Genomic DNA, 14,265 nt, shown 5'->3' on the forward strand with positions numbered 1-14,265 from the left:
AATTTATGTATTGTAAATATTTTCTCCCAGTCTATACCTTGCCTTTTCATTTTCATAACAAAGTCTTTTGATGAGCATAAGTTTGTAATTTTAATGAAATCCAGTTTTTCAATTTCTTCTTTTATGGTTAGTGCTTTTTTGTGTTCTAAGAAATCTTTGTCTTCCTAATGGTTTCTTCACAGTGGCATTATTGACATTTTGGGCCACATAATTCTTTGTTTTGGAGGGCTGTAGGATGTTTAGCCTCTACCCACGAGATGCCAGTAGCATCCCCCACTCACCAGGATCAAACGTGTCTCCAGACATTGTGATTGTGAAATTCCCCCGGGGGGCAAAATCGATACCGGTTGAGAAGCACTGATTTACTCAAAGGTAGCAAAGATGTTCTTTTTGCCTTTTTGCTATGGTTGTCATATATTTAATTCCTTGTTATTAACCGCACAATACATTGTTTCTCTTTATGTCATCAATCATTTTTCTTCAGCTGCTTTAAAAGTTTTCTTTTTGTATTTGGTTTTCAGAAGCTTAACTAGGTTGTGTCCAGGGGTTGTTTTCTGAGGTTCAGAGAGTGTCTTAGATTTGTGGATTCCTGTCCTTCAACAAATTTGAAAAAGCCTGGCCATTGTCTCTTCAAAAAAATTTTTTCTCACCAATTCTGTTTCCTCTCATTTTGGGACTCTGATTGCATTATGTTGAATTGCCTGATACTGTTGCACAGGTCACTGATGTTCTGTCCAATTTTTTTTTCAGTCTCTTGGAGCTTCATTTTAGGTAATTTCTATTGACATATTTTCAAGTTCACTGTTCTTCTGTAGTATTCACTCTGCTGTTTAACCTGTCTAATCGTTTTTTATTTTGGATATTAGATTTAAACTTCAGATACAGACTGACTTTCTATTTGTTTTTGTAATTCCCATTTCTCTTCTGAGATTCCTTATTCAACCATTCTGTTATTTTCCTGTAAATCCTTGAGCACAACAGTTATTATAAAGTCTCTGCCTGTTAGTTCTAATACTGGATCATCTGTAGGTTATTTTTTGCTGATTTCTAAAGTATGACCGTAGGTCCCCCTTTTCATTTTGCTTCTTCATATGTTACATAACTTTTTTTGTTTGTTAGGTATACTGGACTTTATACAGAGGAATGGTGGTGTGGTGACTGAGGAATGCTAGCATTTTCCCCAGAGAGTAAGAGACCACTCTTGTCTGTGTCCTAAAGTGAGGAGGCAATTATTCAGATCTCACTAAGTGTCCAGTTGATCGGGAACTGGTTCACAGATTTAGACCGAACTCACCTCTGGTTAGCCAAACACTGTCTTTGCTTAGGGCTTAGGTTATTTGTCGTATAAGTGTTGGAGCCTGGGGCCAGGAGGCAGTTAGGCTGCAGTGCTACTTTTGGATTCAACAGTTTCAGGGAACAGGAGGTTGCAAGACTGCAAGTTCTTTCTGCTTTACTTTCTTTCTCTCAGCAAAATTGGGGGAGAGGTGAATAGAGGATTTTTTTTTTTTGCGGTACACGGGCCTCTCACTGTTGTGGCCTCTCCCGTGGCAGAGCACAGGCTCCGGACGCGCAGGCTCAGCGGCCACGGCTCACGGGCCTAGCCGATCCGTGGCATGTGGGAGCCTCCCGGACCGGGGCATGAACCCGTGTCCCCTGCATTGGCAGGCGGACTCTCAACCACTGTGCCACCAGGGAAGCCCTGAATAGAGGATTTTTAATACTGAACTTGCAAGTCTTTCAGACTCCAATTTGTTGTTGTTGTTTTTTTAGAAGCAGCTTTACTGGGATATAATTCATGTACCACACAACTCACTGATTTAAAGTATAAAATTCAGGACTTACCTGGTGGCACAGTGGTTAAGAATCCACCTGCCAATGCAGCGGACACGGGTTTGATCCCTGGTCCAGGAAGATCCCACATGCCGCAGAGCAACTAAGCCCGTGTGTCGCAACTACCGAGCCTGCACTCTGGAGCCTGTGAGCCACAACTACTGAGCCCATGTGCCACAACTACTGAAGCCCGTGTGCCTAGAGCCCGTGCTCCTCAACAAGAGAAGCCACCACAATGAGAGGCCAACGCACCACAATGAAGAGTGGCCCCTGCTCGCCGCAGCTAGAGAAAGCCCGTGCACAGCAATGAAGACCCAACGCAGCCAGAAATAAATAAGTAAAAAATAAATAAATTTATAAAGTATAAAATTCAATGGTTTTGGTATATTACATCTTTAAGTTTTAAAAAGTGTGGTAAACTATGTATGACATAAAATTTGCCCTTTTAATCATCTTTTAGTATACAATTGAGTAGCATTAATTATATTCACAATGTTGTGCAACAATTACCACTATTTCCAAAATTTTTCATCACCAAAACTGAAATTCTGTAACCATTAAATAAGAACTCCCTGGTCCCTCCTCCCCCCAGTTCCTGGTAGGCTCTAATCTACTTCCCGGCTCCATGGATTTACCTAAATATTCCATACAAGTGGAATCATACAATATTTGTCCTTTTATGTCTGGCTTATTTTACTTAATATAATGTATTCACGATTTATCCATGTGTAATATGAATCACAACCTTATTCCTTTTGAAGGCTGAATAATATTCCTTTGTATGAACAGACGACCTTTTGTTTATCCAGTCCTCTGTTGATGAACACTGGGCTGTTTCCATCTTTTGGCCATTGTGAATAATGCTGCAATGAGCAGTGGTGAGCAAGTGTCTGAGTTCTGCTGGGTCATATGACAGTTCTATGTTTAGCTTTTCAAGGAACCTGTTTTCCACAATGGCTGTACAATTTTCCATTCCAACCAGCAATATATGAGGGTTCCAATCTCTCCAATCTTTAGCAATACTTGATATTCTTTGCTGTTTTTTTTTTTTAAATTATAGCCCTCCTAGTGGTTGTGGAGTGGTATCTCATTATGGTTTTGATTTTCATTTTCCTAATGTTTATAATACTATTGATTATCTTTTCGTGTGTTTATCGGTCATTTGTTTGCCCTCATTGTTGCCAATAGCTTCCTCTGGCTTCCCCAGCCAGTAAACTTCCCTCAGCAAGGCCTCTCTCTTCCACTTCCTAAACCCAGACCTGACATTTGCCCCCAAAAGCTGCTGTACCATCAAGCTCACCTACGATTAACTCCCCTGTCTGGAAATCAATTCAACAAGGCTCTCTGCCATGTTTTGATGGTCCCATTGTGACAGATTATATTTTCCAACGATGGTCACAGTAGTATTTCTAGACCTAAATGCTCTGCTAGAGCCAGAGGTGAAGTCTATTCCCCTCCGCTTGAACCTGGGTGGGGCTTTGTGACTGCCTTGAACAAGAAGATGCAGTATAAATGATGCTCTGTGACTTCTGAGGACAGCTTCTGCCTGGCTCCCTCTCTTTCTTCGAATATGCTTCTGTGGAATTCAGCCACCATGTTATAAGGAAGCCCAGACCATACAGAGAAGCCACATGTAGCTGTTGTAGCAAAGAGTTCCAGTTAAGGTTGGAACTAACAGCCAAACCAACCACTGGAGAATGCTACTGAGTTTTGGGGTAATTTGTTACACAGCACTAGATAATTCTAATATCCACAGAATTAGTGTGGTTTTCACACCATCTGGCTTTTTCTTGGTATTATGATGAAAATGAAGTTCTTCTATATCCTGGCCAGAATCTACCTGTATGCTTAGATTTTTCTGAGAATACCCCTACTACCTGAAAATTCATTCATTTTTACAATACTTATCCTGTGCTAGCCACCGTTCTAAGCACTGGGGATATAGCAACAAATGTAACAGATAAAGCCCCTGCCATGATAGAAAAAAATTCATTTGAATTTCTAGCCCCTCCAATTGCAAATATAATTTCTGTGAAGGAAGAACATGAGGTGCAGGGCAGTAACCAATATGGAGTTTATCACAGTAAGCTTTAAATCTCTTGGCTCAAATTATGCCTGCGAGAGAGAGAAAAAATTTATGCCTGTGAAAGTCACGCATGTAGCTCTAATTTGTTCATTTCCACAATGTAGTAATGTTCTACTACAGAATAACATAAGTTCATCTACCCAGTGGAATGGCCATAACCGTCTGGGTTGCTTCTAGTCCTCAGTTATTATAACATTGTACCCTGGCGCACGGGTGCATCAGTTTCTCTAAAGAACAAACTAGGAGTGGAACCACAGGGCTTTACTAGATCACACCAGACTATTTTCCAAGGTGGTGTGCCAACCTACGCCCCAGCTAAGAGTGTACGTGAGTTTCTGTGGCTCTGCATATCTGCTGACGTTTGGTATTGTTGGGCTTTTAAATATTTGCTGTGTTACAGGTGTGCATCTCTTAGTGGTTTTACTTAGTGTTACTAATTAAGTTGAATATGTTTATGGTCCTCTGGCTATCCTTTTTAAAAAATGTTTTCTTATTTCTCTCTTTTTCTAAATTGTGGTAAAATATACATGAAACTTACCATTTTAAGCTTTTTCTCCCCCATGCGTCTGGGGCATGAACCAGGCATGGGCACCAACCAGAAGCCAAGCTGGGATAAACAGGGAGTTGCTTTGTCCCCGGCTGATCTGAGACAGGCACCGACAACTAGGTGCCACTCGACCCAGGTCAGCGGCAACATTTTAAGGACTTTAAGTGTATAATTCAGTGGCATTGAGTACGTTCCACAATGCTGTGTAACCAACACTATCCTTTTTTATGAAGTCTCTTGTCCTTTTCCTTTCTGCTGTGTTTTCTATTAAGTTTTCTATGTACGGACTCAATGAATTTTGACATATAACTGTTTATGACGTTCAACTTTTTTTTTTTCTTGGCTGCGTTGGGTCTTCGTTGCTGCGCGCGGGCTTTCTCTAGTTGTGGTGAGCGGGGGCTACTCTTCGTTGCGGTGCGCGGGCTTCTCTTGCTGTGAAGCACAAGCTCTAGGCGTGCGGGCTCAGTAGTCGTGGCTCACGGGCTTAGTTACTCCGCCGCATGTGGGATCTTCCCATACCTGGTATTTTCAAGTTTGTCTTTTATTTCTTTATGGCACATAAAACACAGCTGTTTTATAGTCTAGGAAGTCTTTGGAAATGTGTGTCTCATGTTTATTCTGGCTCTTGATCATAGTTCCTTGTTTCCTGTTGTGATGAATCTACGTGTGGGAATCAATGTCCTTAAAAACTATCTGAGGCCCACAGTTACGTTTCTTCAGAGTGGCCTGTGCTCTTCTGCCAGACATCTGGAGACACCGCCATCCTCGGACCGGGTCAAGCCGCATTCTCAGGCCGAGACCGGTGAATCTGGAGTCACAGCTTATGGTGGGGAGGGTCTCTTTTAGCCCTCCCACTTTGCACACGTCTTGGTGAATGATGTCTGCCCCTTTGCCCTTTTGGGGTTGTTAACATAGGCAATTCAGGTGCTCTCAGATTAGTAGATGCTCTCAGGGCAGAACTGGCTTCTGTGCTCCACTCACTTCTACAGGTTCCCATTTTCCCTTTAATCTGGTTTGGTCAAATACCTTGTTAGTTTATAAGTGCTTTTGAAACTACGGTTTGTACGTTTTATGTAGCCATTTTTAGCTGTTTTCAGTGGGGAACTTGAAAACCAGAAGTTCTGTTTCTTGGTCTAGGATCACTGACTAGGGCAGGGCCCATCTTCTAAGGAAAAAGGTGATAAAGAAAATCTCCTATTGAAGACTTGGAAGAGACATATAATATGGCTACCACTTTCTTAAATACTGGACAAGTACCAACCCCACCTTTAGAAAGTCACAATCGTTTCCAATGTATCAGAGTACCTTATGAAGTTACTATGATCTAAAAGCAGCTAGCTTTTACAACAGTAAATTTAACCCCTCTGGGTCCTCCGTGTCCTCATCCGTCAAATGGGGATAATAACAGCACTACCTTATACAAGTACTAATGATTCCATGACTCAGTGTGTGTACAGCACTGAAAACCACACCCAGCACACAGATAACCACTGGCTAGACAAAGTGAAACGGCTCAGGTCACCGAAAGGTCCCTGGACTACATACTGCTTCGCACAGGAGCCATATACAGTTTCTGTTTCATATTCTTCTTCATCTAGTTTAAACAACGACTTAAAAAAATAAAAACTCTTAGCTCAACAGCCTTTAAAAAAAAAAAAAAAAAAAAAAAAAAGGCCGAGGAGCAGATTTAACCCATGGGCCATAGTTTGCCAATCCCTGGCCTAACAACAGGCAGAAGATTGATGGAAATCAGGCAATGTGCTTTAAAGTGCTTCCCGAGAGGACTTTCACACAAGGATCAAAACTGTAGTGATTCTCTCAAATCAGAGGCTGAGACTTCTGTGTCCCCAAGGGAGCTACAGAAGGCAGAACTTGAGAACAGGGCTGTTTGCTGGGGCTGGTTACATCCTATAGGAACATGACTGATTACATCCTACAGAACTGGTTACATCCTACGGGAACATGACTGATTGCATCCTACAGGAACGACGCAAATGGGTTTGATACATGTTGACACGAATAGAGGCAAACATCCATATTTACCTGGCCAAAGACTGTTCCACCAGTACTCGCTGCTTGACCAAACAAAGAACCAGTATTACTAGACCCAAAACCTGTAAAATAAAAAGAAAACCAAGGTTTAATTTGGATGAACCTTCTATAATATCAAAGTTTTGTTTTTTCTTTTTAAAATGGCATTCAGGTGTGCTAAAGTGCCTCACAATAAATCAACTCATGAAGAAAATCTGTTTTCCTACCTAGGAAATGGAGAAAATTATGAGTAAATAATTAAAAAAACTTTTTTTCATTGCTAGAATTTTATAATAGTAAAAAAAGTCCCAAAGTCCCAAGGACTGAATCCTTGTCTCCTACCAAACCCCAGGTGGGTGAGGACTCTCAGAGTAGCTCCCCTAGACTTACAGCTGCCAAGAAGTGCTTCCAATGACTGACTTAAAATCATGAATATTCGTACTCCCTGGTTACCTCTAATCTCAAATACCAGATTCTTTCAGGGTAGTTTATCTTTCTTCTAGGTGACATAACATGGTTGAGGTGCTGAGTTAACAGGGCCTGGGAAAATCAGGCAGAACTATATTTTATAACAAAAGAGCCCTAGACGAGGAGTTGGAGGACAAGAGTTCCATGCTCATTTCTGCTACTGGTCTAGGCAGGGCAGCTCAGGCAAGTATCAGTTCCTCAACCAGCGCTGGAGGAGGCTGCTCAGGTTATCTTTCCACTTAGCTCCTGTAGGAAATAAGGGTTTTTCAGAGGTTCTCAGTTGTACTGAAACAGTTTTGATTATACTTGTGAGTGAGGATTCTCAAGTTTTGACTCCAGAACCAAAAGATGCACTAGCGATAGCGTTAACTATCCCACTCTCTTTTAAGACCCACGAGGCTTCTCTTCCCTGCCCGTTCTCTAGACCAACTTATCACACCTCCCGTCACTCAAACAGGCCAACCAGCCTCTTCAGGGCATCAGGTGGATCCCAAAACTGTCTTGCACCACTGTGTTCTTGTAGCGGAACATAGTGGGAGCTTCACAAACGTTTGTTGAAGGCAGGAAGGAAATGACTTCCTTTCTAATAAATTATGAACCAGTTTCAAATAAATTTTCACCGAAGGAGTGAGCGCGCAGTTACTTGTAATCCTGTCCACCAGGAAATCATTGATCTTTGATTCCGCGCCCCCCCATCCCCTGAGCCTGGTGGCTGAAGAAATGCCTTTCATGAGATAACCATGGAGAAAGGAAAATTAGAAAAGATATTCGAGTTGTCCTGTCTACTGGTTTTAGGAGCAAAAGCAGCTGCTAAGATTGGACATGCAATAGTGAGGATTACATTTTACTTTCAAAAATAGTAAAATTTAAAGATTTGTTTTTTTTAAAAAAAATTACACTGAAAATAGAAAAAAAAATCCAACTTCTCGAATGTCATTATTTGCCCTTCTAGAAAGCACGATGGTGTCAGAGGAAATATGAAATACTGGCAGCGCAGTGGGCTAGGATGAGGAGCTCTGGAGTCTAGTCCTGGCTCCACTACTGGCACTAAATGACATTAGGTCAGTCACCTCGAGGCTTGACAGGTCTGGACATAATGACCTCTAAAGCACCTTGCAAATGTAAAATTTCATACTTACGAGTCATACGTTACTCGCCATGACCTTACCCTGGTTTTCTCCCCCCATGAAACCGGCACTCCGGTGGCTAGGGGAGCGGAGAACTTGCTGAGAAGCAGACCTGGAGCTGCAGTGATTTTAGACCAAAGAAATGCCCGAGACTGCCAGTGGCCTGGCTGCCTTCGCACTTCCCAGAGCCTCTTCTGTTTTCCCTTCCTTTCTCTCTTTTTTTTTTTTTTTTTTTTTTTTTGTGGTATGCGGGCCTCCCTCTGTCGCGGCCTCTCCCGTTGCGGAGCACAGGCGCCTGACGCGCAGGCTCAGCGGCCATGGCTCACGGGCCCAGCCGCTCCGCGGCACGTGGGATCCTCCCAGACCGGGGCGCGAACCCGGTTCCCCTGCATCGGCAGGCGGACGCGCAACCACTGCGCCACCAGGGAAGCCCCCTTCCTTTCTCTTAATCACCAAACTAATGCAGATTTGCTGCAAATGTTTCAAACAATACAGAGGACAAAAAGTAAAAATCATCTATAAGTTCTTACCTGAAGCTTGACAAAAGCTAAACCCAGAGGATGGCGCTGTCGTGGTGGTGGCTGAGGTGCCACCGAACACAGAGCCTCCCTGCCCAAAGCCAGGACTCTGGCCAAAAGCAGGAGGGCTGCTCTGGCCAAAGAGCCCCCCTCCAGTGTTGGCGGAAGACTGTCCAAATGAGAAGGAGCTGGAGCTGCTGGCGCTTGAAGAGGCACCGAAGACATTCCCGCTGGTGGACGTGGGGGTGGCGGACGCGGACTGACCGAAAGCCGGCACGGAGCTGAAGCCGGGCTGACTGAAGGAGAAGCCGCTCGCGGGGCTGCTGGCCGGCTGCCCGAAGGCCGGGGCCTGCCCGAAGCTCGTCTGTCCAAAGACCGCCGGGGTGGAGGCGCCAAACGCTGGGCTGCCGAACCCCGAGCCGCTGACCTGCGGCGCGGCAGCCGCCGTGCTGGCGATGCCGCCGGCCTGCTGCCCGAACAGGCTCGGGGCGGTGCTGGCGGCCACCTGCCCAAACATGGGGGTCGCCGAGGGGGCGGTGGCTGTGTGGCCGGTGAGCTGGCTGAAAGCCGAGCTAGAGCTGGCGGCCGGCGGCTGAGTAAAGACAGGCGAGCCCGAAGTGACCGCCCCAAACACTGCGGGCTCCGTGGCTGGGCCTGGAGCATCACTGGAAACAGCGCTGGAGGTGGCGGGAGGCCTGGATGTTTCCGGGGCCACGGGGCCAGCACCTGGCACGGCAGGTGCTGCGACGGCGATCTGCCCAGGCGCGGCCGGGGCGGGGGCAGGGGACGGCGGTTCGGTCTTGGCGTCTGGGGCCCCGGTGGCTGCCGGAGTGGCCTCCGCGGACGGCGCTAGGACGGTGGCACTGGGCGCCGCCGTACCAGGGCTGCCGACCGCAGGCTGGGCGAGAGCGGGCTCCTTCTTCACAGAGTCAGACGTTTGAGGAGGAGCCTGGGGAAGCTGGGCGGAGGGCTGCTGCCCTAGGAGGGAGGCCGTCGACAGCAGGGCCTCACTACCACCTGGCTTCTCAGGCAGAGCCGATGACGACGTGGCTGCTTCCGTGCTCTTAGCGGAGGACGTGGGCGGGGCGGGAGCAGACGCTGAACTCAGGAGGCCGCCAAACGACGAGGCGGGGAGGGACGTAGGAAGGGGCGTGGCAGCGGCAGAGGACGGCGCTGTACTACTTGTCTGCTGGCCTCCGAACGGAAAACTGGTCTTGCTACCGCTTAGAGATAGTCCCCCAAAACTGATTACGCTGGACGGTCCCGCACTGGTGAGCGGCAGGCTGCCAAAGACGCCAGTCGAGGAACTGCCGGGGCTGAGGCTGGGGCTGGGGCCCGCCGCCGCCGCCGCCGCCAGGGTCACTGCGGTGGCAGCCGCAGAGGACGTCACGGGAGGCTCCGCGGGCTTCCCCAGCACCACGGGGCCGGTGAAACTAAACCCGGAGGGGACGGCCGAGGTCTTGGTGGGCTGTGCACTAGCACCAGTCCCGCCTGGGGATGAAGCCTTACTGGCTGCCTTTGTGGAATCATCTGCTTGGCCAACCCGCAGTCCTGAAAAACTTCCTAGAGTCTCTCCAGCCAGAGAACTTGGAAACAGAAGCTCTCCCAACTTGGACGGTGGAGCTTCCAGCTTGCCAGAGGGGGCGGAAAGAGCAATTCCAGAAGGTGCCACGGGCCTGCCGCCGGACGGAGCAGACTCCCCTGGAGAGGGACCAGCAGCTCCCGTGCTACTTGACGTCATCATTCCCGAGGGAGGTGAGCTTTCAGGAATGGCCTCGTAAAAAGGTTTGCCTGTCCCGCCAAAGGAGAATGTGTCCAGCTGGTTTGACTCTTTGCCGGGGGGTGCTGCCCCTAGCAAGAAACAGAAATTAGGAAATGGACTGGATTTCACAAAATATGACCTGTCACAGTCTCACTGACTTTTCTAAGCCAAAGCCTCTCTCCTCCCTTCATACTGTCAGGGACAGCTTGTTCTGACAGCAGCAGACAGAACAAATGCTTCTCCGCAGGAACGTTAGCTCTGAGTCATCTCACTGAGGTGGGATGAACGAACGTTCTCTTTATGACCATTAAATCATAACAAATACACCTCTATCTAGAGTACATGAAATTAACCTAGTGGTCCAAACGAGAAAGAAAAGGCATCTTCCCACATTGTGTGCACCGCAGTAACGTTCCTGGCAACAGTACTAGCCTATGGACCTCCTGAGAGACCAGGAATTGATCCTTTGGTGGTTTTTTTTTTTTTTTGGCCGCACCGTGCGGCTTGTGGGATCTTAGTTCCCCAACCAGGGATTGAATCCAGGTCCTTGACAGTGAGAGCACAGAGTCCTAACCACTGGACCACCAGGGAATTCCTCCTTTGGTTTTATGGACAGATAAAGTGTCAATCCACAGGCAATCATTTTTACCTATAATTAAGGGCTACTTCCTAGTGCTCTCCTCACTAAGTGCTTTCACGGCGGCAGTGTGGCCAGATGGTCAAGGACATGGGTGGGCTCTGAGGCTGGGGGCTCTGCCACTTGCTGGCTGTGCAACTCTGGAAAAGTTAATTGACTTCTCTGGGCTTCAATTTCTCCATTTGGAAGAGAGAGATTAATAACAGTATGTACCTCACAGAGTCGTTATGAAGATTAAATGAAATACAGGTAAAGCACTCACAAGGCCTGGTCAAAAAACTGATCGATAAAGACTAATTTGATACTTACAAACTGAAATTGGTCTATCGAAAGTGCTGGTTGATGTTTCTAACTGCATGCTGTTTTAAAAAGTCTGTCTATCACCAACTCCTGAGAACACTGCAAAGCCCTTACTATATACAGGTAATTTCCAGAAACCCCTCTTTGTATCACTGGTGTTGTACTGAGTTGTTTATGATTTTGGATTGTTGTCTATTCTTGTATGAATGAAAATGTTTATGGAATTACTATTGTGTTTTATTACTAATTTATTTCATTTAGGATTTTTGACAATGATTCTGTTCCTCTCCAATCTTTTTATATCATTGAGTTGTTTTTCTTCTAGAAAGTGAGACTGGGGAGAGGGTGGGCCTCAAGGGTATTCAGCCACATCTAAGTGGGCAGAACAGTTTAAGAATCACTATTCCAGAGAGAAAGGAATGAGATCCACAACCCTTCAAGTGCCACACACAGCTCAGGTTTAGGAAGTCTGCTATGCTTTCAGCTCCCTAATCTCCCTCTAGGAGGTTTTAGGAGATCCCTTTTTTACTAAAAAAAACTTCTACCACTTGGGCTGAGGCATAGAAAGCACTCACAAAAATATGTGTTGAATGAAGAGATGAAAGATGGTCATTGTCTTATTTATCATAGGGAAAACCTGGAAAGAGCCTTAATGTCCAAAAGGTGAATAGTTAAATAAATTATGGCATATCCACAGGATAGAAATTATGTAGCCATCAAAAATGACATTTACACAAGATTTTCAAGAATACTGGAAAACTCACAAGAGATTGTGTTAAATGAAATAGAGTGGAAGCAAAAACCCCAGAAGGAAATATAACCGAATGGCAATGGTTAAGGGTACAATGTGTGATTCTAGAACACATCACTTTTATAATAAAATATAACAATCACTTTTATAATAAAAGCTTTCTTTTTAAAATAAAAGAAAAGTAAACTTAATTACTTAAACTGAGAACTGGAAGGCACTTAAAAAGTACATCTGGTTTCCTTACAGGTCTTCAAATTCTTTTAAACATTAAAAACATGCTGGTTGGTAGATCTGTAACAACATGCATGAGACCAGTGTGTTTTCTGATAGGTTATCAAGGAAAAAAGATGAGTTCAGTCTTTGATTTCTATAGTACTAAGTCTATCTCATCCTATAAATTGATACAATTTTAAATGACATAGGAGAAAAATGGAGAAAAATTTTAATTCACATGTAAACATTCACATTTAAAGCACAGCCTTGCTTTTCTAGAAGCAAATCCTTTCCTTGTACTTAATTATGAAGAGCAGAAGTCCTTCCCCACAGTTTCGTAAATCTAGCCAATTTTTAGTGCATGATATCAACACCAGGTTAATTGCAGATACTTTAGGCAAGACACAGCAGCAAGCAAAATGTCAACACATCTGCCCCCCAAAACCTGCACTTGTTTAGGGGGAAACACAAAAGTAATGCTATGCCATGCAGAGACTGTACCTTGTGTGGCAGTGAAATTAGAAGACGGTGTTGGTGTGATTATCCCAAAATTAAAGCCAGTCCTAGGGAGAGGAAGAAAAGAAGCTAAAAATGAACAAACCCAAGGCACAACATTGCCTTTTTAATAATACATTTTATAATTCATTCACACAAACTGCTCTCGAGGGACTTAAAATCCAGAAGAAAAACGTCAACAAAGTGAAAGCACGTTATCTCTGAAGCAGCAGAGCCATCGCAAGCTCTCTAAGCGGGGAGAGGCAATTTGTGGGTGAGGTAAGAAGGGAGAAGCAGGTGAGAAGACCTTGGAGGAACGGCTGGGCTTTGCATGGTGGAGGCTGGGGTGGGGACCTATTCCAAGGAAAGCAAAGGAGTAGGAGAAACGCACTGGGAATGTTTCTGTGGGAAGAGAAGCCAGAGCAGATGGCCCACCTAGTGAGGAAGACGAGACAGGCTGGAGGACCTCTATGACCCAGACCGAGACCAAAGAGCGCGTCAGGACAGTGCACGCCAACAGGGAGGTGACGGACAGCACGGAACAGGGGTCACCGTCTCTGCCGTTCTGACAGAATGCTTAGTTCTGGGCTGGGAAATCTGGTTCAAAAACTTTTCTTTTCTTTTTTTAAAATTTTGGCCGCACCTCGTGGCTTGCGGGATCTCAGTTCCCCAGCCAGGGACTGAAGCCGGGCCGTTGGCAGTGAAAGCGCCGAATCCTAACCACTAGACCACCAGGAAACTGCCCTCAAAAACTTTTCTGACTCTTTTCATCACCTCCTCTCTTTCTGTACATTTTCTTTACACCGTGAATGAAGACACCATGACCAAAGAAGAAAACTCAGCACAAGCTGAGCCAGAACGGACTATTCACTGTGAGAAAAGTTCAAATAGCAAATGTAAAACTATACAGCTTTAAAATATAAGGGACCAAGGCTACCAAATACGGTAAGTAATGGTAAGGACGGGACTTAGGGTTTTCTTTTTAACCCATCATTGGCTTCGTCAAATGGACCAAGACCACCTAAGAAGACGTGTTAAACATTTCATCACATCAAAAAAGAAAACAATTCTCCTTCTTTGTCTCAAACTTGAAGAAATTTTATCTAATAGAGGTAAGCCATTGACCCAATAACCCAAACCTTTTCAGGTTATTTTAAAAACGGCAAGAAGACCATCAGTTCACAGAAGTAAAGATTAAAAGATGCAGTAACTCCAGGGCTTCCCTGGTGGCGCAGTGGTTAAGAATCCGCCTGCCAACTCAGGGGACTCGGGTTCGAGCCCTGGTCCGGGAAGATCCCACATGCCGCGGAGCAACTAAGCCCATGCGCCACAACTACTGAGCCCGTGAGCCACAACTACTGAAGACCGCGCGCCTAGAGCCGTGCTCCGCAACAAGAGAAGCCACCGCAGCGAGAAGCCCGCGCACCGCAACGAAGAGGAGCCCCCGCTCGCCGCAACTAGAGAAAGCCCGCGCGCAGCAATGAAGACCCAACGCAGCCA

The 14,265-nt window shown here is 45.6% G+C and overlaps 1 protein-coding gene and 1 non-coding gene across 6 annotated transcripts in view; both read right to left on the reverse strand.

Annotated features, from left to right (window-relative positions):
• The window catches only part of NUP214 (nucleoporin 214), a 101,033-nt gene that overhangs the window by 21,374 nt on the left and 65,394 nt on the right, over positions 1-14,265 (reverse strand). For 4 of the 5 annotated variants that reach the window (XM_007115571.4, XM_007115569.4, XM_007115568.4 and 1 more), the window contains 3 exons: positions 12,772-12,833; positions 8,620-10,458; positions 6,507-6,577 (listed from right to left, as the gene is read on the reverse strand). In XM_007115571.4, coding sequence (XP_007115633.2) covers positions 6,507-6,577; positions 8,620-10,458; positions 12,772-12,833 — 1,972 coding nt within the window. The remainder of the gene's footprint in view (positions 1-6,506; positions 6,578-8,619; positions 10,459-12,771; positions 12,834-14,265) is intronic. The other variant, XM_007115570.4, reaches the window with a different exon arrangement.
• LOC112065592 (small nucleolar RNA SNORA48) lies at positions 4,475-4,609 on the reverse strand. The gene has a single exon (XR_002892123.1). It is a non-coding gene; the product is annotated as a small nucleolar RNA SNORA48 (small nucleolar RNA).

The sequence above is a fragment of the Physeter macrocephalus genome, chromosome 13 (genome assembly GCF_002837175.3).
Source record: "Physeter macrocephalus isolate SW-GA chromosome 13, ASM283717v5, whole genome shotgun sequence".
NCBI lineage: Eukaryota > Metazoa > Chordata > Mammalia > Artiodactyla > Physeteridae > Physeter > Physeter macrocephalus.